Source organism: Rhinopithecus bieti, unplaced genomic scaffold (genome assembly GCF_001698545.2).
Source record: "Rhinopithecus bieti isolate Rb0 unplaced genomic scaffold, ASM169854v2 scaffold_4658, whole genome shotgun sequence".
Classification (NCBI taxonomy): Eukaryota; Metazoa; Chordata; class Mammalia; order Primates; family Cercopithecidae; genus Rhinopithecus; species Rhinopithecus bieti.
The window spans coordinates 398,448-422,694 of NW_016804523.1; the positions used below are offsets into that span (position 1 = coordinate 398,448).

General features: G+C 38.3%; 1 protein-coding gene across 2 annotated transcripts; it reads right to left on the reverse strand.

Annotated features, from left to right (window-relative positions):
• Positions 1-1,181: 1,181 nt before the first annotated feature.
• On the reverse strand, positions 1,182-23,743 carry ANKEF1 (ankyrin repeat and EF-hand domain containing 1). 2 transcript variants are annotated; one of them, XM_017868888.1, is made up of 11 exons: positions 23,410-23,743; positions 20,089-20,478; positions 17,925-17,970; positions 15,291-15,490; positions 14,079-14,228; positions 12,924-13,047; positions 8,066-8,888; positions 6,359-6,585; positions 4,985-5,148; positions 3,671-3,808; positions 1,182-2,426 (listed from the first exon to the last, which is right to left on the reverse strand). In XM_017868888.1, the coding sequence occupies exons 5-11, from the start codon at positions 14,205-14,207 to the stop codon at positions 2,268-2,270; spliced, it is 1,764 nt and encodes a 587-aa protein (XP_017724377.1). In that variant the 5' UTR covers positions 14,208-14,228; positions 15,291-15,490; positions 17,925-17,970; positions 20,089-20,478; positions 23,410-23,743; the 3' UTR covers positions 1,182-2,267. The 2 variants fall into 2 exon arrangements, with proteins under 2 accessions (XP_017724377.1, XP_017724375.1); XM_017868886.1 differs by lacking the exon at positions 17,925-17,970.
• Between the last annotated feature and the right edge of the window lie 504 nt (positions 23,744-24,247).

Below are 24,247 nucleotides of genomic sequence, written 5' to 3' on the forward strand. Positions count from 1 at the left end.
TAACGGCCTTGTGTTCTTCTTATATACTGTCATAAACAAACAAGCAAACAAACAAACAAAAACAGGCTGTTCTAAACTAAAAGAGACCAAAGAGATGGGACAAGCGAATGTATTTCATTACCTGGGAGTGCAAAGGAAAGTATTGAGATAAATAGCAAAATCTGAATGAGGTCTATAGATGAAATAGTTCATTTAAATGTTAATTTCCTTATTTTGCCAATGATAATATTGTTATGCAAAAGAACATCATGATTTCAGGAAATACACAATGAAATATTTAAAACATCATGTCTTCAACAGACACACAAATACAAATACATCATGTAAAGAACATCATGTCTTTATCATGTCTTCAACTGACACATAAATAGTTCAGGAAAAAAATGAAACATACACACACATGTATGTAGAGGGAGAAAGAGATAAAGCAAATGTGGTAAGTGGTTAACGTTTAGGTAATCTGGGTAAAGGGCATATAAGAATTCTTTGTCAATTATTGCAACTTTTCCGTAAATACGAAATTATGTCAAAACAAAAAGAAAAGAGAGAACAAAAAACCAAACCAAAACCTTACAAAACAGAAAAAATTTAGTTGTAATAGCAAATCTCTGGGCTCCAAATGACAATGCTTGTAAGCAACTCCTGTTCGGGTCTGTCTCCTCCAGAGGGGTGGGCCTGGTTACACGCTTCACTCTCTCTGTTCCCTTCTCCTCCCCGACTGGCTCCTGTGAAAGGTCCCTCTCCAAGGTTGGAAAGAGAGGGAGGAGGTTAGAGGAAAGGGGTTTAATCCATATGTGACTGACAGAGCTGTAATCTGGAGTTGGTGCCTTCTGGTAAGGCAGATTCTAAAGTGGCTTCTTTCTGTCAACGAGACATTGGATATTTTTGGAGCTCCTGTTCAGTACCCACTGCATTTCCTGGTGTGAGTAATGCCTCAGCTAGCTTTTTACTCCAGAGTACACCTCCAGAGATGGTCAGTTTTATGTCTCAACTTGGCTAGGTTATAGCACCCAGTAACTCAATCAAACACTAATCTTAGGTGTTGTGGTGAAGGAATTGTGTACATGCAAGCAACTTTTACAATTCGTTGACTTCATGTAAAGGAGATTGTCTTAGATAATCTAGGTGAACCTGATCCCATCAGTCACTTTAACAACAGTTGAAATTTTGACAATTGTAAATTGGTTAGGTAAATGGATGCCTTTTATTTTAGGAAAGACATGCTGAAGTATTTAGGTGTATGAACAAAACTGAGGTTTCCGTGATGAAGAAGAAATTCCACTTGTGGACTTCAGGGACAGTTCCTGCCTGTTTCAAGCCTGCACTTCCTGATAGCCTACCCTATAAATTTAGCACTTGACCATCTGGTGCCCAAAATTATGTAAACCAATTATTTGCAATAAATCTTATCTATCTATCTATCTATCTATCTATCTATCTATCTATCTATCAATCAATCAATCATCTATATATCTATCTGTCTTTCTAGCTAGCTAGCTACCTAGCTATCAGGTTGGAGCAAAAGTAACTGCAGTTTTTGCCACAATTAAAGGTCATGGCAAAAATCTCAATTACTTTTGCACCAACCGAATATCTCTCTATTTAGGGCTAGGGCTATCTATCTAGGGCTAGGGCTTTTAACAGCTAGGGCTGTTAAAAGTGTATTCGATCCAAGATATCTAATACACATAGTTTATAATGGCATGCGAGAAATAAACTCCTTCCTTAAAAGATTAAATATTACTTCTTTTTCCAAAACCTAAATTGTTTCCATCAATTTCCACTAGGAAAGTATCTTCAATAAGCAGGCTGAGTACAGTAGCTCATGCCTATAATCCCAGCACTTTGGACGGCCAAGTTGGGAGGATTGCTTGAACTCAAGAGTTCGAGACCAGCTGGGGCAATATAGTGAGACTCTGTCTCTATTTAATTTTTTTAAAAGAAGACAATTAAAAAAATAATGAGCATGATGATGTAGATCTGGTAAATCTTTTGACAGCAATGTTTATAACCCACATGCCATGTACTTCACTACATTCATAAAGGGGCTTGGGGATTTATCCAGAATGATATACCATTCATTTCAAATTCACATACATCTTTTCTCTAGACAGCTCAGAATATTTATAGTTGTTAAAGCAAAAAGAAACATTTGGTAAGAAGTTCTTGGTGTATGGATTGCTTTGGCTTTGATGGAAATATCTACTTTCTCCAGAGACTGGTCCCTGGGCCTCAAAGCATTTACCCCAAGAAGTAACTGCTATAACTTAGGTCTTCAAGGCAGCTTCCAGTGCTCGAGCTTTCTCTGTGATGTTCTTCTGAAAAGGCATCATAAAATCGTCAAAGTCCACCTCATGTGTAAACCTCTCTCGCCGTAGTTCCCTCTTCCTGATCAGCTCTGCTGTTGTGGCTTCAGGACTCCAAATCTTAAAAAGAAAAATAGCCATGCCAGAGCAGGTATGAGTATGACAGCCAGTAAATATGCTAATATCTAGACAATTTTCAATACACGGTTTTAACTTAAAAACTTGTTTATAGTTTTAATTTAAAACTATTAAATTTACTTTTAGATGTGTTTTAACTTCTTCCCCCCCTCTCATATGACAGTAGTGGTTACATGAGCATCACTGTTTTTGATGATGACTGTCTAGACAACTAATGTCGGAAATGTTCTTCAGTTACTTCTCTGGCCAGTTGTTCTCAGACCAGCTGCTGTTCGTTTTTCAGGATGCCAAAACAGGGAAGCAAAGAAATTAGAAGATCATTGAGGTTTACTACCTATATGTCTTATGTAGAAGTCAAAATTATTTTTATAATAGAAGGCGAGAGGAGCTGCTTGTTCAGTCTGGTTGGATGGCCAATGGAAAGACAACTCTTTTCTCCAGAATATGTCTCCACCTCTTTTTTTTTTTTTTTTTTTTTTGAGACGGGAGTCTGTGTCCTCTGCTCACCCGGCTGGAGTGCCAGTGCCGGATCTCAGCCTCACTGCAAGCCTCCGCCCCCCCGAGGTTTCCCGCCATGTCTCCTGCCTCAGCCCCTCCCGAGCTAGCCGCGCCGGACCACAGGCGCCCGCCACCTCGCCCGGTATGTTTTTTGTATTTTTTGTGGAGACGGGATTTCACCGTGTTGCCAGGATGGTCTCAGCATCTCCTGACCTCGTGATCCGCCCGTCTCGGCCTCCCAAAGTGCTGGGATTACAGGCTTGAGCCACCGCGCCCGGCCTCCACCTCTTTAGTTGTGGACATTTTCAGAGGCTACTGAATAAATCCAGTCTTGATTTATACGAAACTCCTGCATGAGCTGGTAGGAGTAAGTACAAAGAAGGGTTGGGTCTGAGAAGTACCAAAAAAAAAAAAAAAAAAAAAAGTATCCTTAGGAGTTAGAGATTAAACAGCTGCAGAACATGCCATTGATTCAGAAAGACTTCAACCTTTCAAGAAAAATGTAAATCTCAATACAGAAATAGTAATAGAAAGAGAACCAGATGCCGGGAGCTGTTAGTTGGGCATACTGAGTTGAAAGTAGCAGAACCTGGCAAAAGAACATTCACAAATAGTAACTATGAAAGACAAACTGTGTAGATTTGTTTGAATATTCTACATAAAAAGCTTTTGAAAAAATGACATTATGAGCTTCTACCACACTACGAAGATCTTTTCAAAGCACTTACCCTCCGTGGAATAAATGTGATATCCACTTTCTTAGTATAACCACTGGTAATCAATGAATTGAGATGAACCACATTATCCTTCTGTACTTTCTTTCCCTCTGATGTGGTTGGTACACCATAAATTGATGACAGTGGTTCCTGGAAACAAGGCCAAAAAAATTATAAATTGTAAAAATCTATATTGACTTTCTAATATTATTTGCTGTTTCACATCTTACTGTGAAGCCAGAAAAAAACCTAAAAATGCTACTGTGCAATTGTAACTTGAGATAAAATAGTATATTATTATAACTTTGGGGATGGGGAGAGATAGTTTGCCTTGTTTAATTTTAATTAGAAGTATTAGTAGACGATCACATAAGTCTTCGAGATACCCATCCTTGATCTGTGGCCTACTAAAATGATAATGGAAGAATTTTAGTTGACTGATCCTCCTTCACCTTTTGCCATCCTAACATCCTCCATGTTTATAACTCTGCTGTCTGTCTATAATCCCTTCATCCTATCTACTCCCTACCACCTACATTTCCCCAACCCTTTCCGATTTGATGACAACAAAACTTTTCCTTCTTGACTTTCATCTCTTGTCCTGTGTCTCCAGTAAATCTTCTGCTTCCTTAAAAAAAGCTTCCAACCTAGAGACACACTTAGGGGTTTCCTGCTAATGGTAAAGTCTTGATGTCTCAGTAACTCATATGGGCAACAACTTCAACCTTCTGCTGCAGTTTAGACATTCCAAATCACTCCCAATTACCAGAAATGCTAAAAACCTTCTACAGTCATTTTGCGGGATATTCTAGTGACAATGGCTCCACATCCCAGAAATCAGTGGTATTCATTAAAATTCCTTGGTGGAGGTGGCAGGTGGGAGGAAGGGGATGTGGTGGGCAATGAAAGGGGATATGGTGGCAATGAGACCAAAATGAAGAAAAATCATGCTTTACTTCATTCCTCATAAGAGTTAGCCTCCTTCCCTATTTGGACCATCTCATCAAATCTGTAAAATTCAGGACCAAATATACACAAATCCAATACCAGTTTTGGTTTTCTTTTGAACATTCCAATTGTATTTGGCTGAACCCATTTGGTTTTTGTATGGATTTTCTTTGCAGTGAGTACTTTTTAGGCTCTTCAGTGATAATAATTTTATTAGATATTTCTTTAAAAGTACTATATAATAATGGTATTGAAAGTATGCACTGCATATTATCTTGCCCATGTTGTACAACAGTATGTAAATAGTGCTTCTGCTTTCCCCAAAACAGATTTTTAAAGAGTTCCAGTTACTAATGGGTAGTCAACCTTTTTTCTTACCTCTTCTTTCTTAATTTCAGGGCCTTCAGTCTTCAGTATAGGAGGTGTCTTGCCTTTTAGTTTTTGATTTTCTGCTGGTTTTGGCAAGTTATCTAGCTTTTCTTTAATCATACCAATTATTCTATAATCAGCATATGCCTTTGCAACATCCATGGCAGTATGCCCTGTTGAAACATAAACATAAATTCAGAGTGACTATAAACATATTAATGATTAACCATGTAGAAAAATGTCTCAGTACATCAGCTCTAAGCCTGCCCTAATAAGGGTGATTCCTAAAGCAAGTTGTATATATACAGAAGTTCACAGAGCTAGATCAGATATTCTCTATGGTGGTCCCAGCTTTAAAATCCCATGATTTATAGTGCCATCTAAATACATAAAATTATTTTTTCCTTAGTTTTTTTTTTTACTATGTTTCTTAAAGAGTGATAGGAAATATTATATTACATTTTAAATATCAAATTGATTGCTTTCTCCCCTCAAATTTCCTTCTATGTGATAGATAATTTTACATTATCTTCCCCTTCCTTGATGTAAGGGGGGAAATTCCAAAAGGTCTGGGGGCCACAGGTGCTCCAGGCAGATGGCTGGGCAATATGTTATCTACAATATCATCAGGCAGGACAGGTGCAGTAGTACCTGTGACTCAGAGGCAGCCTGAACCAACCAGAGGTACAATGCTCACTCAGTCAAAGGAAGCAGTGGCTTCCAATGTAGGAAAATGATACTTCCAAACAAGGAGCTCAAATATATTCAAATGATTTTTTAATTTTTCCTGTATGGTATTTATGATACAAGGTAGGTGGTATGTTTACTTCCTAGAGTCAGGGAAGCCTCAATTCAGGAATTACTTTGTCCAGCTTTAAGAGAAATCCAAAGTCTATAGAGTATGCAATTGTTAGTAATTAACAGCCATAACAGTGTAATAACTCAGTGTGTCATCTGCAAACTGGTGCAAGTCCACAAACTAATAGTTACTGATTCATAATGAAGTAACTACAGAAACTAAGTGTTTACAAACGTTTACAGCAACTTAATATAATTTTCTGTCATTAAAATTTAAATATTAAAAACAAAGGTTTGGCCTTCCATTCTTTTTCATTTTATTTTCTAATAAATCACTTTTATTATGTTTTACAAAAGTATTTCAGTCCATGAAAGATTGCAAACATAAAGAATTGGCCCTCCAACACCAATGAGTGGAGAAGCACTTGGTATAAGACAAACTTCCATAACATTTAACTCAGGCTTGTGTTTGCACCAGGAACACAGTGGACAATGCAAGCCTACGAGAATAGAATCAGAAGGCGCTTAGGATCTAACATAAATTATCCTTTTCTAACCCTAATCGTCAATAAAATGAACACATACCTTTTCTATTTTCCAGCTGGAATTTAGCACCAATATCAAGTAGGTATTTTACAGTATCCAGTCTGCAGCTTTCAATGGCTCTATTTAAAGGAGTTGAGTTGTTGATTGAAACTGCGTCTATGAAAGCTCCAGATTCAACAAGAAGCTCAACAATGTCTTGTTGGCCTGCATGGCATGCAAAATGAAGTGGAGTCCACAGAAAATTATCTGTCGCATTAACGTTAGCTCTGTAAAATAAGATAGATGAACAAGCTAAAAATACTGGTTTTCCAATGACTGGACACTAAAAATGCAAAGTAAAATTTCATAGAGTTCTATCAAGTTGCTAAATTGTAAACTCTGTGCCATAATTTTTCTTCAAACCTCTTTGTTCTGCATTATTTGACAGTCTTAACTTTCTTTGTGTATATCTACATTAAAAGGCACTTTTGATTCTAGGGATTACGATTTTGCAAAGGTTAAAATCAAGGAAAATTATAAAACTAGATCCAATGAAGATAAAAGCTGACAGGACATATAAAAGTTACATTATTTCATTTTGTGACTACTTTCTCTGCATGTAATACATTTTTAAATGAAATTTCATTATTAAAATTCTAAATATTACCATGTATTATTTAAAATTTTAGTCCTTTTTAGAAATTCAGTGTCCAGAAGTTCGTATTCTCATTAGTTGCTCTCTTGGTAATATACAAATTTGAATCTTTCTTTAACATTAAAGTACTAATAAGATTAGTACTTTATTTCTCAAGTATGAAATTACTGTGTTAACAAGAGCTTTACATATTTTAACTCATTTAATCTTCAACTAATCTTGTGGCATGAGTCCCACTACAGTCTCATTATGTACATGATAGAACTGAGGCACAAAAATATTAAGAAACTCACCCAGGTTACACAATTATGGTAGAAGAAGGAATTAAACCTAAGTGATTGTTGTAGTCTAAAAAGTTAAGTATTATAAAAATGCCATGATTTGATATTTTAAAGATATTTACATGACCAAGGAAAAGGCTGCCCCACACTGGAGGAGGGCAGCAGGTTTGGGGACCAAAACATGTTGTTATAGCCACCATTCCACTTGTTTGAAGTTGTTGAGATCCTCAAATAGAGGCAGATTAAAAAGTGACTCTACACCATCTAGGTGAGACTGTGAGACAGGACTGAGCTGTGCTGCCACTGACAGAAGGCCAGTAACAATCAGAAGACTCTGTTTACCCCGAGTAAACACTTACTGGCCTTCACTTCGTGCATAATTGCTATTGGCAAAACATCTTTGTGCACACACAATCCTATGCTCCCGTTATCCTGGTTTCCCATATAAAATCTACAGGCTTAATTAATCTATTACAGGCTTTAATAAAGGGGCTAGGAATCTAACATAACATAAATCTAACATAAATTCTCCTTTTCTAACCGTAGCTGTCAATAATATGAACACATACCTTTTATAGGGCATTTTATAGACTTTAATAAAGCATATAATAAATCAGCATTTTTAATAAAGCATTCCTTAATAACATTCTTTAATGAAGTCTATAATAATTTATTAAGTGTTAATAAAAGGTTTTATACATTAAAGCCTTAACTTATTATAGACTTTAATAAAGTAGCACTTTTCTATATTACAAAATTCTGTCATCCCTTCACTTCCTTGAAATGTGAAGACTCATGAAAATTTAAGCCACACGCGACTGAGACACATACCCTTTTTCAAGAAGAAACTTGACCACATCTATGTTTCCACTTGCACACGCCGTCATTAGTGGAGTTTTGTAATAATTATCCTTCATATCCACAGGTATTCCTGATTCAAAGGCCTTTTTCAGAGAAGCCAGATCCCCTGCTTTGGTGATAGTATTAATGTTTGAAAATACCTTCTCTGAATCATCAATGTACCAAGCAGAGTCATCCTGAATGGGATGTTCTGGGGGATGATCTCTGTTAAACCGGCTGCTATCAGTGACATTCCTGTAGGTCTCAATCATGTAATACGGTGGCCCACCATCCTGCCGGCGTGGAAACGCGTACTCAGGAATGACGCAAATTGGAAGGGGTAAGACAAATTTCCCTCTCTTTCCTTTTTTGCCCATCCCTTTTTTCTTTTTCTTAGGTCCATAAGATCCTAATACAAAAGACTTGTTTAAATATCTGGTTCCTTTAAAGAATTCATTAATATTGACCCCTCCTCCCCGAGTTTTCTCATGAAGTTGAGCGATGGCAGTCAGCTGTTCTGAGCTCGCATAATCTTGCCTTTCCTCCAACACCATCACGAAGTCATTCTTGCTGATGCTCCCATCACCTCTGTCTAAAACTGAAAAGGCTTCCCGGAGGAAAGCCTCGCGTTCTACGGACCAATCGTGCAGTCTGAGGGCCCACAGTGGATTTGGATTTTTGGCTCCCGGCCTGGCTAGTTTATTAGCGATTCTCTCTGCTCGTCGTATTTCTTTGCTTGCTGCTTTGAAGCCGCGTTCCTTAGCCACAGCCCTGGGCGTTTTATGATCTAAATTCTTCCATTTCAGGTCACATCCTAAAACATAAAGCATCATAATTATGAATGGTGCCAAGGCATTTGCATGGCTAATAAGTGACATTCATCCAACTGCTTTCTTAATTTCTCATGATAGTAAAAAAGAAAAATGTGTCCCCAAATTATATGTATATAGAGATGTGCATATTTTGCTGTTATAATTACAAAATTGAGCTGTGATTTTTTTTTTTTCTGTGAGCATCACTTTGGTGAATTCTGAAGAAGATACATTTACAATTTACAGTAGGATTAGAACATTGATCCCTAGAGATGTTTGAAACACATACCATATTGGTACACTTGCTCAGGGGACTTCAGGCCAACAGGAAAAGAGCAAGGACACATTTGAATTTGGAAAGAAGCTGGATTCAAACAGCTTACCTAGGACCTTATGAACTCAGATCTGAACCTGAAAAGAAGCAGAATACCTGCTTCCTTTTGAATGATTTAAACTGTAAATCTGTGTATAATCTTAAAGTATATTTTTTTCTGTATTCTTCATTAAATAATGTCATTTATAGTAATCTGCTATTTTGTGGTATAGCCATGTGAACAACCTTCACAGAGGAAAAAGTAATTTGTAATTAAATCCGAGGAGTTCAGCATTATATTTATGTGCAAGTTAGATATTAAAATTCATTTTCGTTTTTGGTTCTTATTTAACAAAATGATGAGACCAACATTAATTGTAAATATTCACCAAAGAAAGAAACTTTTTTGAACATGTTAGGGAATCCATTTAGTGCTACCAAAAGGGCTGTGTTGTCTATATTAAGTGTCTGTATAAGTAAGACTTTGAAGAAGCAGTCAAAGCTTTTCAAGATTAATACTTTCCTTAGTATTGTCAAAAATTAAAATTTTATATGATGAGTAAAAAAACAGAAAGAATGAATAAGACCTACTATTTGATAGCACGACAGGGTGACTATAATCAATAATAATTGTACGTTTTTAAATAGCTAAAAGAGTGTAATTGGATTATTTGTAACACAAAGAATAAATCCTTGAGGGGATGGTTACCCCATTCAAGAGGATGTGATTTTTAAGTATTGTATGCCTATATCAAAACATTTAACATACTCTACAAATGTATACACTTCTATCAAAAAATAAAATTAAAAAAAGAAAAATAAATCTATTTTACTACACATACAAATAAATCTATTTTAATACACACACACACACACACACACACACACACACATTTTTATACTAAAACTGATAATTTTACCAGTAGTAGAAAAACTAAAAAAGGCTATTGGGATAATAAAGGTTCCACAATTTCTATATTGGATAGTTATAAGAACAGTGACTCTATAGTTTAATTCCATAGCATAGTAGTTCCATAGTGCAATTCCATACTAATTCTGATATGCTGCTTTTATTCAGCTATTTATTTTGCTTACTCAGGGTGTCAGGGGGTTTTTGATCCCACCTCTCAAGCCACTTCTGTGTTCACCCAGCACTAAGGACCAAAGGATTTTCATCCTGCTTTAGCTTACCCTCTGCAGCTTCCAGCTTAATCCTAGTTAGAAACTTCCATGTGTATAAAAGACTCCAACATCCCACTTAAAAGAGCTAAAGGCAGTTTTCCTGTCCTTTTGACTTGGAGCTTTCTGTCTCCTCCTTTATGATTAGTAAATAAAGATCTGTTCATTCCCTGTGAGATTTATACTCCTCTGTGGTAAAGATGTTCAACTTCCAGTTGGCTGGTGCTGCACAATCAGGGAGTTGAGGGCCCAGGAAGAGGAGGAGGAGGACTCCCTGAGCTCCTTTCCTCTGCCCTTGGATGCCACGGCTCTCACATGCTTACAGGGAGTTGTCAATTGCCCCAGCAGGGGGACGAGGGGGCAAAAGAGGACCATCATGAGGAAATGTGAGAAATGTATCCAGCCAGCACAAATGCTTTACAATTAAGTACAGAAGACACTAAACCCAGGGAGCTTATTCAGAAACAAGCATTTGATCGCTAAGGGTTTCTTGCTGCTCTGATTGCCTGAGATGTAAGAGTCTAAAGGTGGAAATGTAACTGACAACACTTCTGCTGCGAAACTGGGTCACCCACATAGGATCTGGTGACGTGTTTATATTTCCGAACACGCACAGAACTCAGAACATTTTCAAATATTTGCTTTAAAATAGCCTTATGATTGATTCTTCTAGGAAAATGGATCTTTTCTGCATCACTGAATTAGGCCTTTTTGCATGACCCAGGCTCTGGTCCTTGGTTTCTCAATGTGCTTGCTGTGACTTTATTCCAGGAATACATAAATGATAGAGTATGTGTGATATTTGTCCCAATAAGAAATAAGTCAACATATTAAAGTTAAAGAAATTTGTCTCAACCTGAGTGGATCTTTAGTTTTTACAAATACATAATGTTGGCTGGGCGCGGTGACTCAAGCCTGTAATCCCAGCACTTTGGGAGGCCGAGATGGGAGGATCATGAGGTCAGGAGATCGAGACCATCCTGGCTAACACGGTGAAACCCCGTCTCTACTAAAAAATACAAAAAAACTAGCCAGGTGAGGTGGCAGGCGCCTGTAGTCCCAGCTACTCGGGAGGCTGAGGCAGGAGAATGGCGTGAACCTGGGAGGCGGAGCTTGCAGTGAGCTGAGATCCGGCCACTGCACTCCAGCCTGGGCGACAGAGCTAGACTCCGTCTTTACAAAAAAAAAAAATACGTAATGTTAAATCTGAAATGTCAGAATAAACTGCTAATAGAGAGAGATCACTCAAACAATTAAGACAGTTTGAGAGAACCAAAATTGCATTTGATATACTTTTTCCTCATTTGCTAAAAGGGTTTATCATACTGGGGACATAGGGAAAGTATACATTTATACAAGTAAAAATGGCTAGTTATTACGCTATTATAGTTATGTGGGCATGCTAGTTTTATTTATAATTTTAGTGACTTCTAAAATTTTGTGTCTATGTGGAAGACAGAAAAATAAAACACTTTCTTTGCTCTATTATAGAGTTGTTGGACTTTAAGTTTTGCCTATTTCTCATAAACTAGAAAAAATATATACAGTTCTGCAAAATGTAGTTCTATCTCTAACAGAGTTAAAAGCTTTTAATATGCATTTAATTAGCATGTAATTAACAAAAAAATTCATATCCTTAAATATAATATTTTCATTTTAAGAAACTCATTAAGTTATATATGATATAGTTCATATTTCTAAAATATTTCCTAAATTAGTATTAAAGTCTACAGGAAAACAGATTAAAAATTCTGCTTAATTTCAAATTTTCCACGAAAATTTTTATTTCATGTTTTTCCCAAATTATTTCCCCATAACTACAAATTATCCAGAAAAGTTATCTTTGGCATTGACACATGGAAATTTTTTAAAATAACTAATTAAAAATTCAAATGAAAGCAAAATGGTTTTCAGTGTGTGTCCTTTTTTAGACTGATGTTGGCATTTTAAAAATAAGGAACTTAATCAACTGTATGTTTTTTGTTGTCTGTTTTTTGAGACACAGGCTGGGGTGCAGTGGCACGATCTTGGTTCACTGCAACCTTTGCCTCCCAGGTTCAAGTGATTCTTGTGCCTCAGACTTCCAAGTAACTGGGATTACAGGCGCCATCACCACACCTGGCTAATTTTTTTTTTGCATCGTTAGTAGAGGCGGGGTTTCGCCTTGTTGGCCAGGCTGGTCTTGAACTCCTGACCTCAAGTGATTCACCTGCCTCAGCCTCCCAAAGTGCTGGGATTACAGGCATGAGCCCCCATATCCTGCCCTCAACCGTAAGTATTTTAATAATTAGCTGGTTTAGGAACAATCCCCTTTAGGTTTTTAACAATAACCTAAAATTTTTTGGAGAAATGGGTTTTCATCACTTTTAATACCAGATTCATGATTTAACAGGGAAATAATTTTCAATTTTCTTTCTACAAATGAGTGAGGTTTTGCTATAGAAAAAAATAAGCCACTGACAAGTGATTGGCCCAAATTCTCTGCTTATCTATGACATGGGTAAATCAAAAATACTTTAAGCACAAAATTGCTAGACAATTTTACCTCGCTGAGCTATATATTTACAGCAATCTGCAAAACCACCCATGGCAGCGTAATGAAGTGGTGTGTTCCCACTTAAAGAAATCAGCCCCACGTCTCCATTGTAGGCAAAAAGAAGCTTCAATATCTGTAAAATAAATAGTGGATATTGTGGAGGAATAGGAATGTACATCTACTAACTGAAGACTGACAGCTAGACCGGCGCTATCCAGTACATTATCAATTAGCCATGTATAATTTTGAAAATCCAAATTGAAATGAACTAAACTGAATATATTTAAGTTTCATTTGTCTGTTTCACTAGCCACACTTAGAGTACTCAAAAGCCACATGGCCATTGTGTTGTACTGTGTTGTATAGCACAAAAATAGAATACGTCCATCACCACCAAAAGTTCTATTAAATGGCATTGATCTAGAGCATAGAAAACTCTATACTTAGAGGGGGTACTACCATTTTTGCTAGTGTAGGTAATTTAACAAAGTATCAGAGCATGGAAGACAGCATCCAGGAGGAAAATTCTTTACCAAATACGGTTTCTATCTTGGTGTATACTTTTATTGCAGGGAAAATAGTGATATAAACGAAGATAACTGTGTTAAAACTCAAAGAAAATTGAGTAAAGAAATTTCAGATGGAATTCAGAATTTTTAAAAATAGTCTTAATTTTATTTTGTTTCTGCAATGTTACTGCATCAGTGAGATATTCTTTGCTGTATGTTTAGGTAATCAGAGTACTTGAGTTTAAAATTCAGGTATATCATTATCTAATACACACAAACACCACGGAGATAAGAATATGAGGGCATTGTTCTCCCATAATTAGATCACCATATTTTGAAGATTCCATTATGTAATGAAGGCATAAAATACAGCAGTCCCAGGTGGCAGAAGTTTTAAATTGTTATCACTGAGTGTAGAGAAAAATATTATTAATAATATTAAATAAGTAAATTAGCAAACACATAAAACTAAATAAAGAGATAAAGGTCTTTAAAAACATAATTTTAGAATTATTTGGGGAAATCAAGATGAAAACAACATAAGTAACTCAGAAAAATGTCTGCCTTAGTGTAATCTATATGACATATAAGAACTTTGAGAAAAAGGACAGAAAAGTTTTAGCAACAAATTTTAAAGCAAAGAATAGATTATTACATCGAAAAAGCCTCCTTTAGCAGCAAAATGAGCAGCATGATGTCTGTCGTTGTCAAATGTATTCACTTCACCTCCTCTTTCCAGTATGCCTCGAACTAATTCCACTACCCCTTCTCTTGACGCTTCCATTAAAGCTGTGCGGCCTGTGGACTGGATATGAAACGGATGAGATGCTGTTTATGTCCATCATATTAAATAGCAGAATCAGTACAAATACAGCCTGAATCCATTTGACCTTAGCCTTACACTTACAAGTTTAGTTCTCTACATTTTTCTTAGTTTCATGCAACAAAGAGGAAAAATTAAGCAAGTACAATGGGTCAGTACCCAAAACGTAGAATTCTCAAATCAAAGTCAAGACCACACTGCATGCCCCTGTGAGAATATCATGCTAAAAATGTATTTCTTGCAAATAAAGCAGAATAAAAAGGGAGAAAAAGAGATAAAATATCAATACCTAATATAAAATTAGGTCATAGGTGTTTTCTAATGAGAAGAAAATCAATGTTTAGTGTCAAGAAAGGGCAATTACAAGAAAACTCGAAATTAGCCAAATAAGGAGAGTGAACAAAATTGACACAAGAAACAACAGAACTAGGCTGGGCGTGCCTGTAATCCCAGCGCTTTGGAATGCAGAGGCAGGCAGATCACTTGAGGCCAAGAATCTATTAGAAATCAGCCTGGCCAACATGGTGAAACCCTGTCTCTACTAAAAATACAAAAAATAATTAGCGGGGCGTGGTCGTGTGTACTTGTAATCCCAGCTACTCGGGAGGCTGAGGCAGGAGAATTGCTTGAACTTGGGAGGCAGAGGTTGCAGTGAGCCAGACTGCACTCCAACCTGGGCAACAGAGTAAGACCCTGTCTCCAAAAAAGAAAAAAAAAAAAAGGAAAAAAAAGAAACGGCAGAACTATATATTTTTTTTCTAAGAAGATAAATCCTAGTAGGCATCAACAATGCATTTTTTACTATTTCCTATAATGGTACCTTGACATTATGCATAATAAATACCAAATTTCCAAACATAATTAGGAAACAGACTGCAGAATCACAGCAATATGAAGATAATAAAAGTATAACATCTTCAAGTATTTTGAATCAAAATGAACAGTCTATCAGCTAACAGGATAATGTCATCGTATTTAAATGCAAAGATTATACTATGCTGTAATTGAAACAAGAAATATTTGTAATCACAAGAATAGCCATACTGAGTTGATTGCATTGGGATTGGCTCCTTTTTCCAAAAATATCAGGCACACATCTTTAACATCATGTGCATCTTCACAAGCTCTAAGGAATATTGGCTTTCCTTCATAGGTAGAATTGTTGACATCTGCACCATGTTCAAGGGCGATCAGAGCACAGCGATAATGCCGCTTAGTTGGTAAAATGCAGTAAAACAAAACACCTGCAGAGAAATAAAATTCCCAGAGGGTATTTAATTAACATCTATACATATTTGACAGGAAGGAAAGTAAAATTATTAAAAATCATATTTAGCTAGTTAAAGGCATATCTGTCTCGGTTTCCTCTCCGAAACCAACTAAAACACCAAGACAGAAAACAAAAAACAAAAAATCTTAATTCCTGACATAGTTAGAAAACTGTCACAACCACATGTGATAGGACCTGGCTTATGGAAGAATTGGAGTGCTGACAGGTGAACCCTGTTGACCCTGAGTATTTGGCATCTTGCAGTACGTACCCTGAGTGTCCCTTCTTGGAATGTGCAGGGCTATAGCTACGTGTGCCAAAGGGCTACTGGTAAGCCCCCAGATCCCCTCTAAAACTGCAGAATGGCAAAAGAGGTGGCACTGGGTGATGAAATGTGTAGACTGGCCATGTTTGTAAGAAGCAGGCTGTCGGTATAGCAGTAAAGAGATGAAAAATTAGATGGCAAGTGGCTCTGCCATTTTAGCAAATCATTTTGTTCTAGCAAATCATTTTGTTCTATTGGAGAAAGGAAAATGCTAAATCCCTACACCCAGGACCTGTAACATACAGGCTCTCAATATAATCCATGTCAAAAGCATACTGCACATCAGGGTTACTGTTATACACCCAGAGCAGAGTGTTGCTAAGAAAGTCCTAGGTAAATAACAATCAAACTCCAAACTGACTTTGTAATGGGTTCATTCCAAAAAGGGACTTCATTCAAAGAATAATCAAAAAAGAAACCACTATGCAACCTATTAAAAAAAAATACTGCAAGGAGAAAAGAACCTGATAATGAAAGCCAAGCAAAAAGGGTACATACTAGAAAAGATGTATCAGGAAAAATTATTGGCTCATTCATTTCCATGACAGCAAAGAAACTATATATAACTTGTCCTAAAATAAAAGTGCAAAGAGAGACTTGAATCGTAAGATTAAAAGGGTACATTGGGTCTCAGGAAAAGTTGATTAAGAACAGTCAACAAGGTATGCCTAGGTAAAGCTAGGCAAAGAAAGTGTCTCGTGAGAATCCAGGCAAAAATTCAACTAATCGATAAAGGGGAAAAGTCCACCTGCCCTCAAAAACTTATCACAACAACATTCAATGCTACAGTATAATTAAAGGATCTCTACACTATAACTTGGGATAAAAACCAGGAAACTTTTATACCCAATCAAGACTTTGTTCATATAAAAGCAACAGACATGTATAGTCTAAAGGATATAAGTAGTCAGGGATATAAGCCCAAAGAAGTGACTTAAACTACTTGATGGCAAAAGTGAGTTTTCCAACAGATCAATAGAGAATATGTGACTAAAAGAGCAGTTATAAATACTGAATCTCTTTAGCCACAGAACCAAAGCTAAGTCACCTTAGTAATTTTAGATAGAGAAAAATATACTGCAATTCATAATAATGTAAAATAATATAATTTATCAAAATTTGGAGCGAAGGGAAGGAAGGAGAAATAGTATAAGTATTTCATTTTCTCATCTTTTAGGGCTAAGACTGAGATATTATTTAAAGCAGGTAAGGAGATAAAGTAAAAGGTACTTATTATTTAAAAAGGAATCGTTGAAAGAACTAAGTAATTATAATTGACTATAAAATTGAGTGGTAGAAGGGAAGTAGCAGAAGTAAGAGGAAGGGTTATTGTACTAATCTTATCTAATTTGTACTATTGTACTAATCTTACTAATCAGAGTAAAGAATCAATGAATACTGTTTAAGATTCTAACTCAATAAACAGGTTTAAGGGCATATGAAGTATCAAGTTAACCATTAAAATAACTAAAAACAACCCATCAACTTTAGAAAATACACTTATAAGCATACAAAGAAAAACACGCATATACAGCAAAGTAAAACAAATATATGGACCATATGTGACAATACTTTCACATATTTTTATATATTAGATATATTTTGCCTTCACAATATAAAATAAATGATATTTCTGAAGCCAAACCTATGGGAAATCTAGATGACTATAAATTGGATAAATTCCACCATTAAAATAAAAAATAAAATGTATATGAAAATCAAAAGCTAAATATATTTTATATAAACTGATGTACCTAAAATAGGGTTACTCAGAACAGTTAAAAAAAAGAAAAGAAAAGATGGTCAAGGATATTACTGAAAAGAGAAAGTCAAAGACAGAGCAAGACACAGAAGGTAAGACCAGACCAAAACAACAACAGCAACAACAAAACAACCTAAGCATAATACCCGAGGCGGCTGAATTCATTACAAAAGGCCCAGAGCCACTTATGAAATGAACATTTCATAATAATGGCATGTACAACACACAGTTAAACTGTATCTGGGCTGACTCTTTAAGCCACAAAGAACATGAATCAGCATTCCTAAACTGAAGGGAAAACAAGTTTGAAAAGTATTGTACCTTATCATAGAACTGGCAGACTGCATTGAGGACTGAGTACACATTCCTGTAAATGAGAAAACCAATAGAATGGGAATGGGTGCTTTAAGGAACTATTATAGCTTAGCTTTTAAGGAGAATAATTCCACGCTGTAATTAATTCCCTAAGACAACATACAAGAAAGAATGTATTGGCGTAGAGCTTTATCTTCTCCATATTCTGTAAAATTGTTCAAAGAGAAAGTGCAGCTTAGGCCTAGGGCATGTCTCACATCCTAAAGACGCGCTTAGCCATTGAAATGTTTAGTTATCCTTTAGAAATGATGTACAGTGAGTCAAACATGAGTCACCAGAAAATAGGACGTCAATGACAGAGAGGGTACTGTAGAATAAGCAAAGCACTTTGGCCACTGGCAGCCAAACTGACGGATGTGCAAGGTGAGTGAGGCTTGTTGATGTGGGGAAGAGACAATATACTCTGTACAATGGGCAGTACCTTGGGTCATGCAGAGTGAGGGCTGCAGGCAGCCATCCTAACAAGCTTATGTGTGAAACAAGATTTTACATTTGTTTCCTGTTATAGTTTGTTCTGCTCATGAGATTTGTTTCCCTTAGCCATATGCCTGTTGCATTTGCTGCAAATATTTACTCGACCTTGTTTCCAATTTTACCTTGATTTTTTAAAAAAAAATTACACTTGGCCGGGCGCGGTGGCTCACACCTGTAATCCCAGCACTTTGGGAGGCCGAGGCGGGGGGATCACGAGGTCAGGAGATCGAGACCATCCTGGCTAACACGGTGAAACCCCGTCTCTACTAAAAATACAAAAAAATTAGCTGGGCGTGGGGACAGGCGCCTGTAGTCCCAGCTACTCAGGAGATTGAGGCAGGAGAATGGTGGGAACCTGGGAGGCGGAGCTTGCAGTGAGCCAAGATCGTGCCACTGTGCTCCAGCCTGGGTGACAGAGCAAGACTCCATCTCAAAATAAATAAATAAATAAACAAATAAATAAATAAATAACACTTTTACATTGTTATGCTATAGAATTTTTTTTCTTTGTGATTTATATCTCTGTTTAAAACTCAGTAAGTTAAACTTTTCTCTATTACAGTGTTTCCCAAAAGTTAGTCCACAAACCTCCAGGCACATAAGATGCGATTAAAAAATATATATATTTTGTGGTCAAATATGGAAAATGTCACCATTTTTTCAGCCAACAATGCGAAAGACACATGTCTAAAATGTGTCTCTAATGAATGCGACCGTGAAACCAATTTTGCCTGTAGTACTTCTCAACATCCTGGCAATTCAGTGGTCCACGGAACACCCTCTGTAGAATGGCATTCTATAGAGCTTTGAGAGGATACTGTTTTTTCAGGATTTACCATTTCAAAACACATTTGGCCCCTGAATGCATCTGAAGTTTGTTACATGGTACAATTAAATATGTAATTATTATCCCTTTTCTTTGTCCTCTTTTCTTCTAAGCAAGTAATCATATCAAACACCAAGTCTGGAGAGAGCTAGAAAAGTAGATTTTGCTCTTGTCAGTAAATATTCACATTATAAAATGAGATTCATTTCTGCATTGCAGGGCTGATGTTAATGACTTTGTATTTGCAGCAACTCAGAACAACTGCTTAAATCTACCAGTTTACATTAAGCTTATCGGTAATTATCTCAGTTATTTTGATGAGGCTATGTCAATTCTTGCCTGAACCTTAAGTTATTTGGGCAAGAAGTTCTCAGACCATTGTCTTGAGATGATGGGATTAAAGGTGTGGAAGTGCAGCTCTTTCACCTGAATAATTGTCTAAAGTTTGAAGTTTTATTTCCAAATAAATTTTTAAACGATTCTAGAAAGTTAAAGTTTATGCCAGAATTGATTTTAGTCCTTTCAAGTTTCCAAGTGCAAGTTCTTCCTATATCAGACTTGCTATGGAGGGGGTCAAAATCCTTTTGGAGTCCTAGGTGTAGTACTGCCCGAAATTCTAAAATGTAAAAAAAGAATAAGAAATGCTCTATGAGGAGACAGTAGGTTTAGGTATAGGGGTGAGAATTTAGCCTTTCCCTTAAAACCATAAGTAATTCACTTCTAAAGTTGGAAAATGAAAAGAGTCCATGTTATTGCTTGCTGGCTACAAAGTGAGTTGCAATCTGCTGGGGAGGATGTTGGGATTTTTACCTTTTCCTTCATTATCAACTATAGTCATATCAGCCTTTGCCTTTGCTAATATTTCCACTGACAATTCATGGCCCAGTTCTGCAGCCTTCATTGTAGGAGTACAGCCCATTCGGTCTTGCACATCAGGGTGAGCACCAAGGTCAAGGAGAAAGCTGACCATATCAATATCATTGGAAACTGAGGCTAAGTGCAAAGCACTAAGTCCATTAACGGGGTCTGTATAATTGATTAGTTCAGGGTATCCAAGCTTGGTCAGCTTCTCTATCTGCTTCTTGTCTTTGTTCCGCACACATTGAAGAACTTTGTAGATCTGTAAGTTCTCAAGTCTCTTATCTGCTAAAGCCATGCTTGACCAGCTCCTTGAAAATGCTTTCTGGACCAAAAGTAAAACTGAAGCAACAAAAAAGAAAAATAACTCAAAGTTAATTTTATCATCTTCATTTTGATTAAATAACAATATTTTGGACCTTCCTTAAGAACAGAGATTGTTTTTTATGAAATGTTCAGAAAGTAGGATTTACACATAAATACCAAAAATATTCAGTGGGCATAAAGTTAAAACAGTTCAAAACAAATCTTCCACCGTAATTAAAAACAGTTTTCCAGGTGGTTTTCTTATTATCCATTTAACCTTCCCTCCTCACCACACTTTCCCATTTTACCATGAAGAAGCTGAGGTTAACTAAATTGCCATGGTAAGGGTTCAAGTTCCCACCATCTAGCTACATGGTTTCATACCAGCACAATATAGAGATCATACAGGTTTTAATAGTTTTCAGGTGTTATAAAAACATACTTTTGAGGTGTTCATTATACACAGAAATCTACTGGGCTCTGTAACATATCAAAGATGTGATGAGTGATTCCTATGTCATCTTAAGTGGAAAAGATGTAGTTAAATGGCCGCAAGGCAACTGCAAATCTTCATAAACAATCCCCCTGTTAAATTGTGATGGGCATTCTAGTATGTAATTTTACCTCCCTGCATGGAAAAATAATCTTTTGGATTGAGTAGCAGGCCATGCTACGTATGCCCAGTTGTTTTTCTTTCTCCATTTCTTAGGAAAAAAGAATCCCATTATCACATAGGGAATCCTATCCGGGTTGTTCGGATGGGGCTGTCCCTTCTGTCCCCTGCCAGAAGAAAGGGTCTGTGGCCTAGGCTTGGCCCATTTGAGGGAACCGTCCCTTTCTGGGTACACTGAAGCTCAAACATACGTGCATAAAAGACATCAACCAATCAGCAGCCCATCATCCAGAACTATGAGGGAAGACTACTCTGCTGAAGTTGTTAAGCAGTATGGTGTGGGGCTGGGGTTGCAGGGAGCTCTCTTAGGTGCCACAGACAGAGTCCATGCTTGGAAGATGGAAAGAGACTGAGACTGATGGCATGAGTTGCAACATGGATTCCATGATGCCAGAAGCCATCTACCACTTTATGTGTAAATATATCGTCTACCCCCACCACCTTATTTTGGCATAAGCTAGTTAGCTGGGTTTCCAAAATTTGCAATGCAAAGATTCCAGCTTACTACAGAAGCTGAAACTATGCACCATTTTTCTCCATCACAAGCCTGCTCCCTCACCTACATTCTCTATGGCAGTCAGCTCTCTCTCCTTTAAATGGGTCTCTCTAGGCACCACAACATCCCTATTGCCTGCTTCCATCCAACACCACTGCCCACTTCTTCTCAGTCTCCTTTGCTGACTCCTGTTTCAAGAAGGCTATGTTGGGTGCCCAGGGCTAGGTCCTCAAGACTCTTTCCTGACCTCACACACTTCCCTGGTGTCTCGCCCTATCCCATGACCCTCGACCCTCAGCCCAACTCTCGCACTGTCACCCAGGCTGGAGTATAGTGGCGTGATCTCAGCTCATTGCAACCTCTGCCTCCTGAGTTCAAGCAATTCTCCTGCCTCAGCCTCCCGAGTAGCTGGGATTACAGGTGCCCACCACCACGCCTGGCTAATTTTTGTATTTTTAGTAGGGACACGGTTTCACCATGTTGGCCAGGCTGGTCTCGAACTCCTGACCTCAGGTGATCCACCCGCCTCGGCCTCCCAAAGTATTGGGACTACAGGTGTGAGCCGCCAGGCCAGGCCTCCTTTGCCATTTAATCTGTTTATAACATGTGGTGGACTAGGGAACCAACTGAGGCTGCCTCAGAGTCATCCATTTGGACTTTGCTGCACGGCTTGGTGACATTCACCTTAGCTGCTATTTATGGCTTGTTGTATTATTATCAGTCATATTCCGATTAGGTGCAGTGTCATCATACTGCATATGTATATGTGTCATCTACGGAATAGGGTGAGATGCTCCTATACAGGTAATGATTGGACTAAACCAATGCCACTTGATTTGTGAAAATACGGACTTCCAATCAGGGACTTCAATGTTGCCGCTGTTAGCATTTATCCCTAATGGAGAATTAATTAGCAGCTACAATGATGAATTCAGTAAGTTCCATGGGTCAGTTTCCTGTGAACTGCCTCCCTCCCACCTAAAGCCCCGAAGTGCTAGGGGAGAGGGAAGCACCCTGTGTAATGTACTTTACAATCAACTGCTAAGACTGACCAAGAGCTCACCCCACTGGAGGAAATCACACAAGTGTAGCCCTTGGGTCCTACGTTATAAATTGAGCAGCATATAGGATCTTCCACATATAAGCACACCTGCACTTTTCCCCAGCACGACCCTGGGCCACCTTAGACACATATAACCATCTACCAAGGTAGTGGAATAGAGCAGAATGTCTTGACTTGAGGTCCATGTTCGGGGTCTGAACACTCGGATATTACCCGAAAATCTGTGGGAATGTGCGTGTGTTCAGGTCATCTAACTCTCAAAGGGGGCTATGTGACAAGGGAGGATCATTAGAAAGAGGAATGGATGAAGACAAGCTTGGTACCGTGGAGACAGTGTAGGGTTTGAGGTGGGGAAATCTGTTGTGATCCTCCCTTCCCTATATCATTATTTACGCAAACTAGTAGGATAAATATGGACAGGCTACCTACCTAGTTTGTACCTCAGTTTCTGAATCTGTGAACTGGGAATAGCAATGGTGCCCACTTTATGGGGTTGTGTGAAAAGGAAATGAGATATAATCTTTGTAAAATATTTAGCAAAGTCCTTCAATATAGGCTCCTTATGAATACACGAAACTTTTGTGGGTTTCAGCTCACCCACAGTGTAAGCGATAGTTTACATGTTGGGGGTTCTCTACTGTGCTTTCCACTTTTAGTTTCCAGAAAATCTGGAGAAGAGAGGAGTGGAGCGGGTAGAGATGTAATGTCAAAGCAAAGGCCAGGTGTCATGCTCACCTCTTAGTCGTCCGGGCGACCAGAAGCCAGGGATCCTATGCGCCTGGGCCTGCTGGGGCGACTGGGGAGCCTCCTGCTCTCTTCCTCTGACGGTCAGCGCTGGCCCAGCCGCGACCTTGGGCTCCCGGAGCCCGGCGGAGGCGCCCAGGAGTGACTTGTGTCCCTTTGGTTAAGGCTGGCGAGCTGGCGCGCGGGACAGCAGGACTGGGTGTGTGTGTCCATGGGCCCCGGGTCCCCAGAGGGCGAGCGCGCGGGCAGGTGAACGCAGGGGACGGGGTGGGAGCCGCAGGGACAGGGCTGATTGTGAGCTTCGGCCACGCACGGGGCGGCTGCCGGGGCAACCACAGCGTGCGCGGTGGGGCGGGGCCCGCCCCCGCCCCCCGCCCCCGCCCCGCCCCCGCCCCCGCCCCCGCCCTGCGCCGCTCGCTTTCGCCGCCAGGTGTGCGGCCTAGCTGGATTGGCGGAGCTGTGCTGGGCGTCCAGGAACCTCTATCCAAGGGGCGGAGCGCAAATGCTGTGGTCTTCAGGATTCCGTCCTTCTCTCATCCTCTTCCCTACCTCCTTGCCCTGGGTCGAACGTCATTTAGTTAAAATTAAAGCTGCATATGATAATTAAAAAACGAAATCAAATATACAATAAAATAGTTTACAAAGTACAAATAAATGAAAAATACAATAAATTACACAATAAAGCTAAAAGTGAACTTACTTTCAACCGCCACAGATTCTTGTAAATCTTCCCAGAAATTTTCTTTCCACACTCTAGGATGCATATATGCTTAAAAAATATTTATACACAAATGGAAGCAAATATGGAGATCATTTTATTTCAGAGCCT

Excerpts from the sequence above, each read along its gene's own strand:
- ANKEF1 (XM_017868886.1), bottom strand. The coding sequence starts at position 20,434 with ATGGCTTTAGCAGATAAGAGACTTGAGAACTTACAGATCTACAAAGTT. Across the intron at positions 15,491-20,088 it reads AGTTGATAATGAAGGAAAAG|GTGTTTTGTTTTACTGCATT; the intron begins GTAAAAATCCCA and ends ATTTCTCTGCAG. Across the intron at positions 5,149-6,358 it reads CCAGCTGGAAAATAGAAAAG|GGCATACTGCCATGGATGTT; the intron begins GTATGTGTTCAT and ends ATGTTTCAACAG.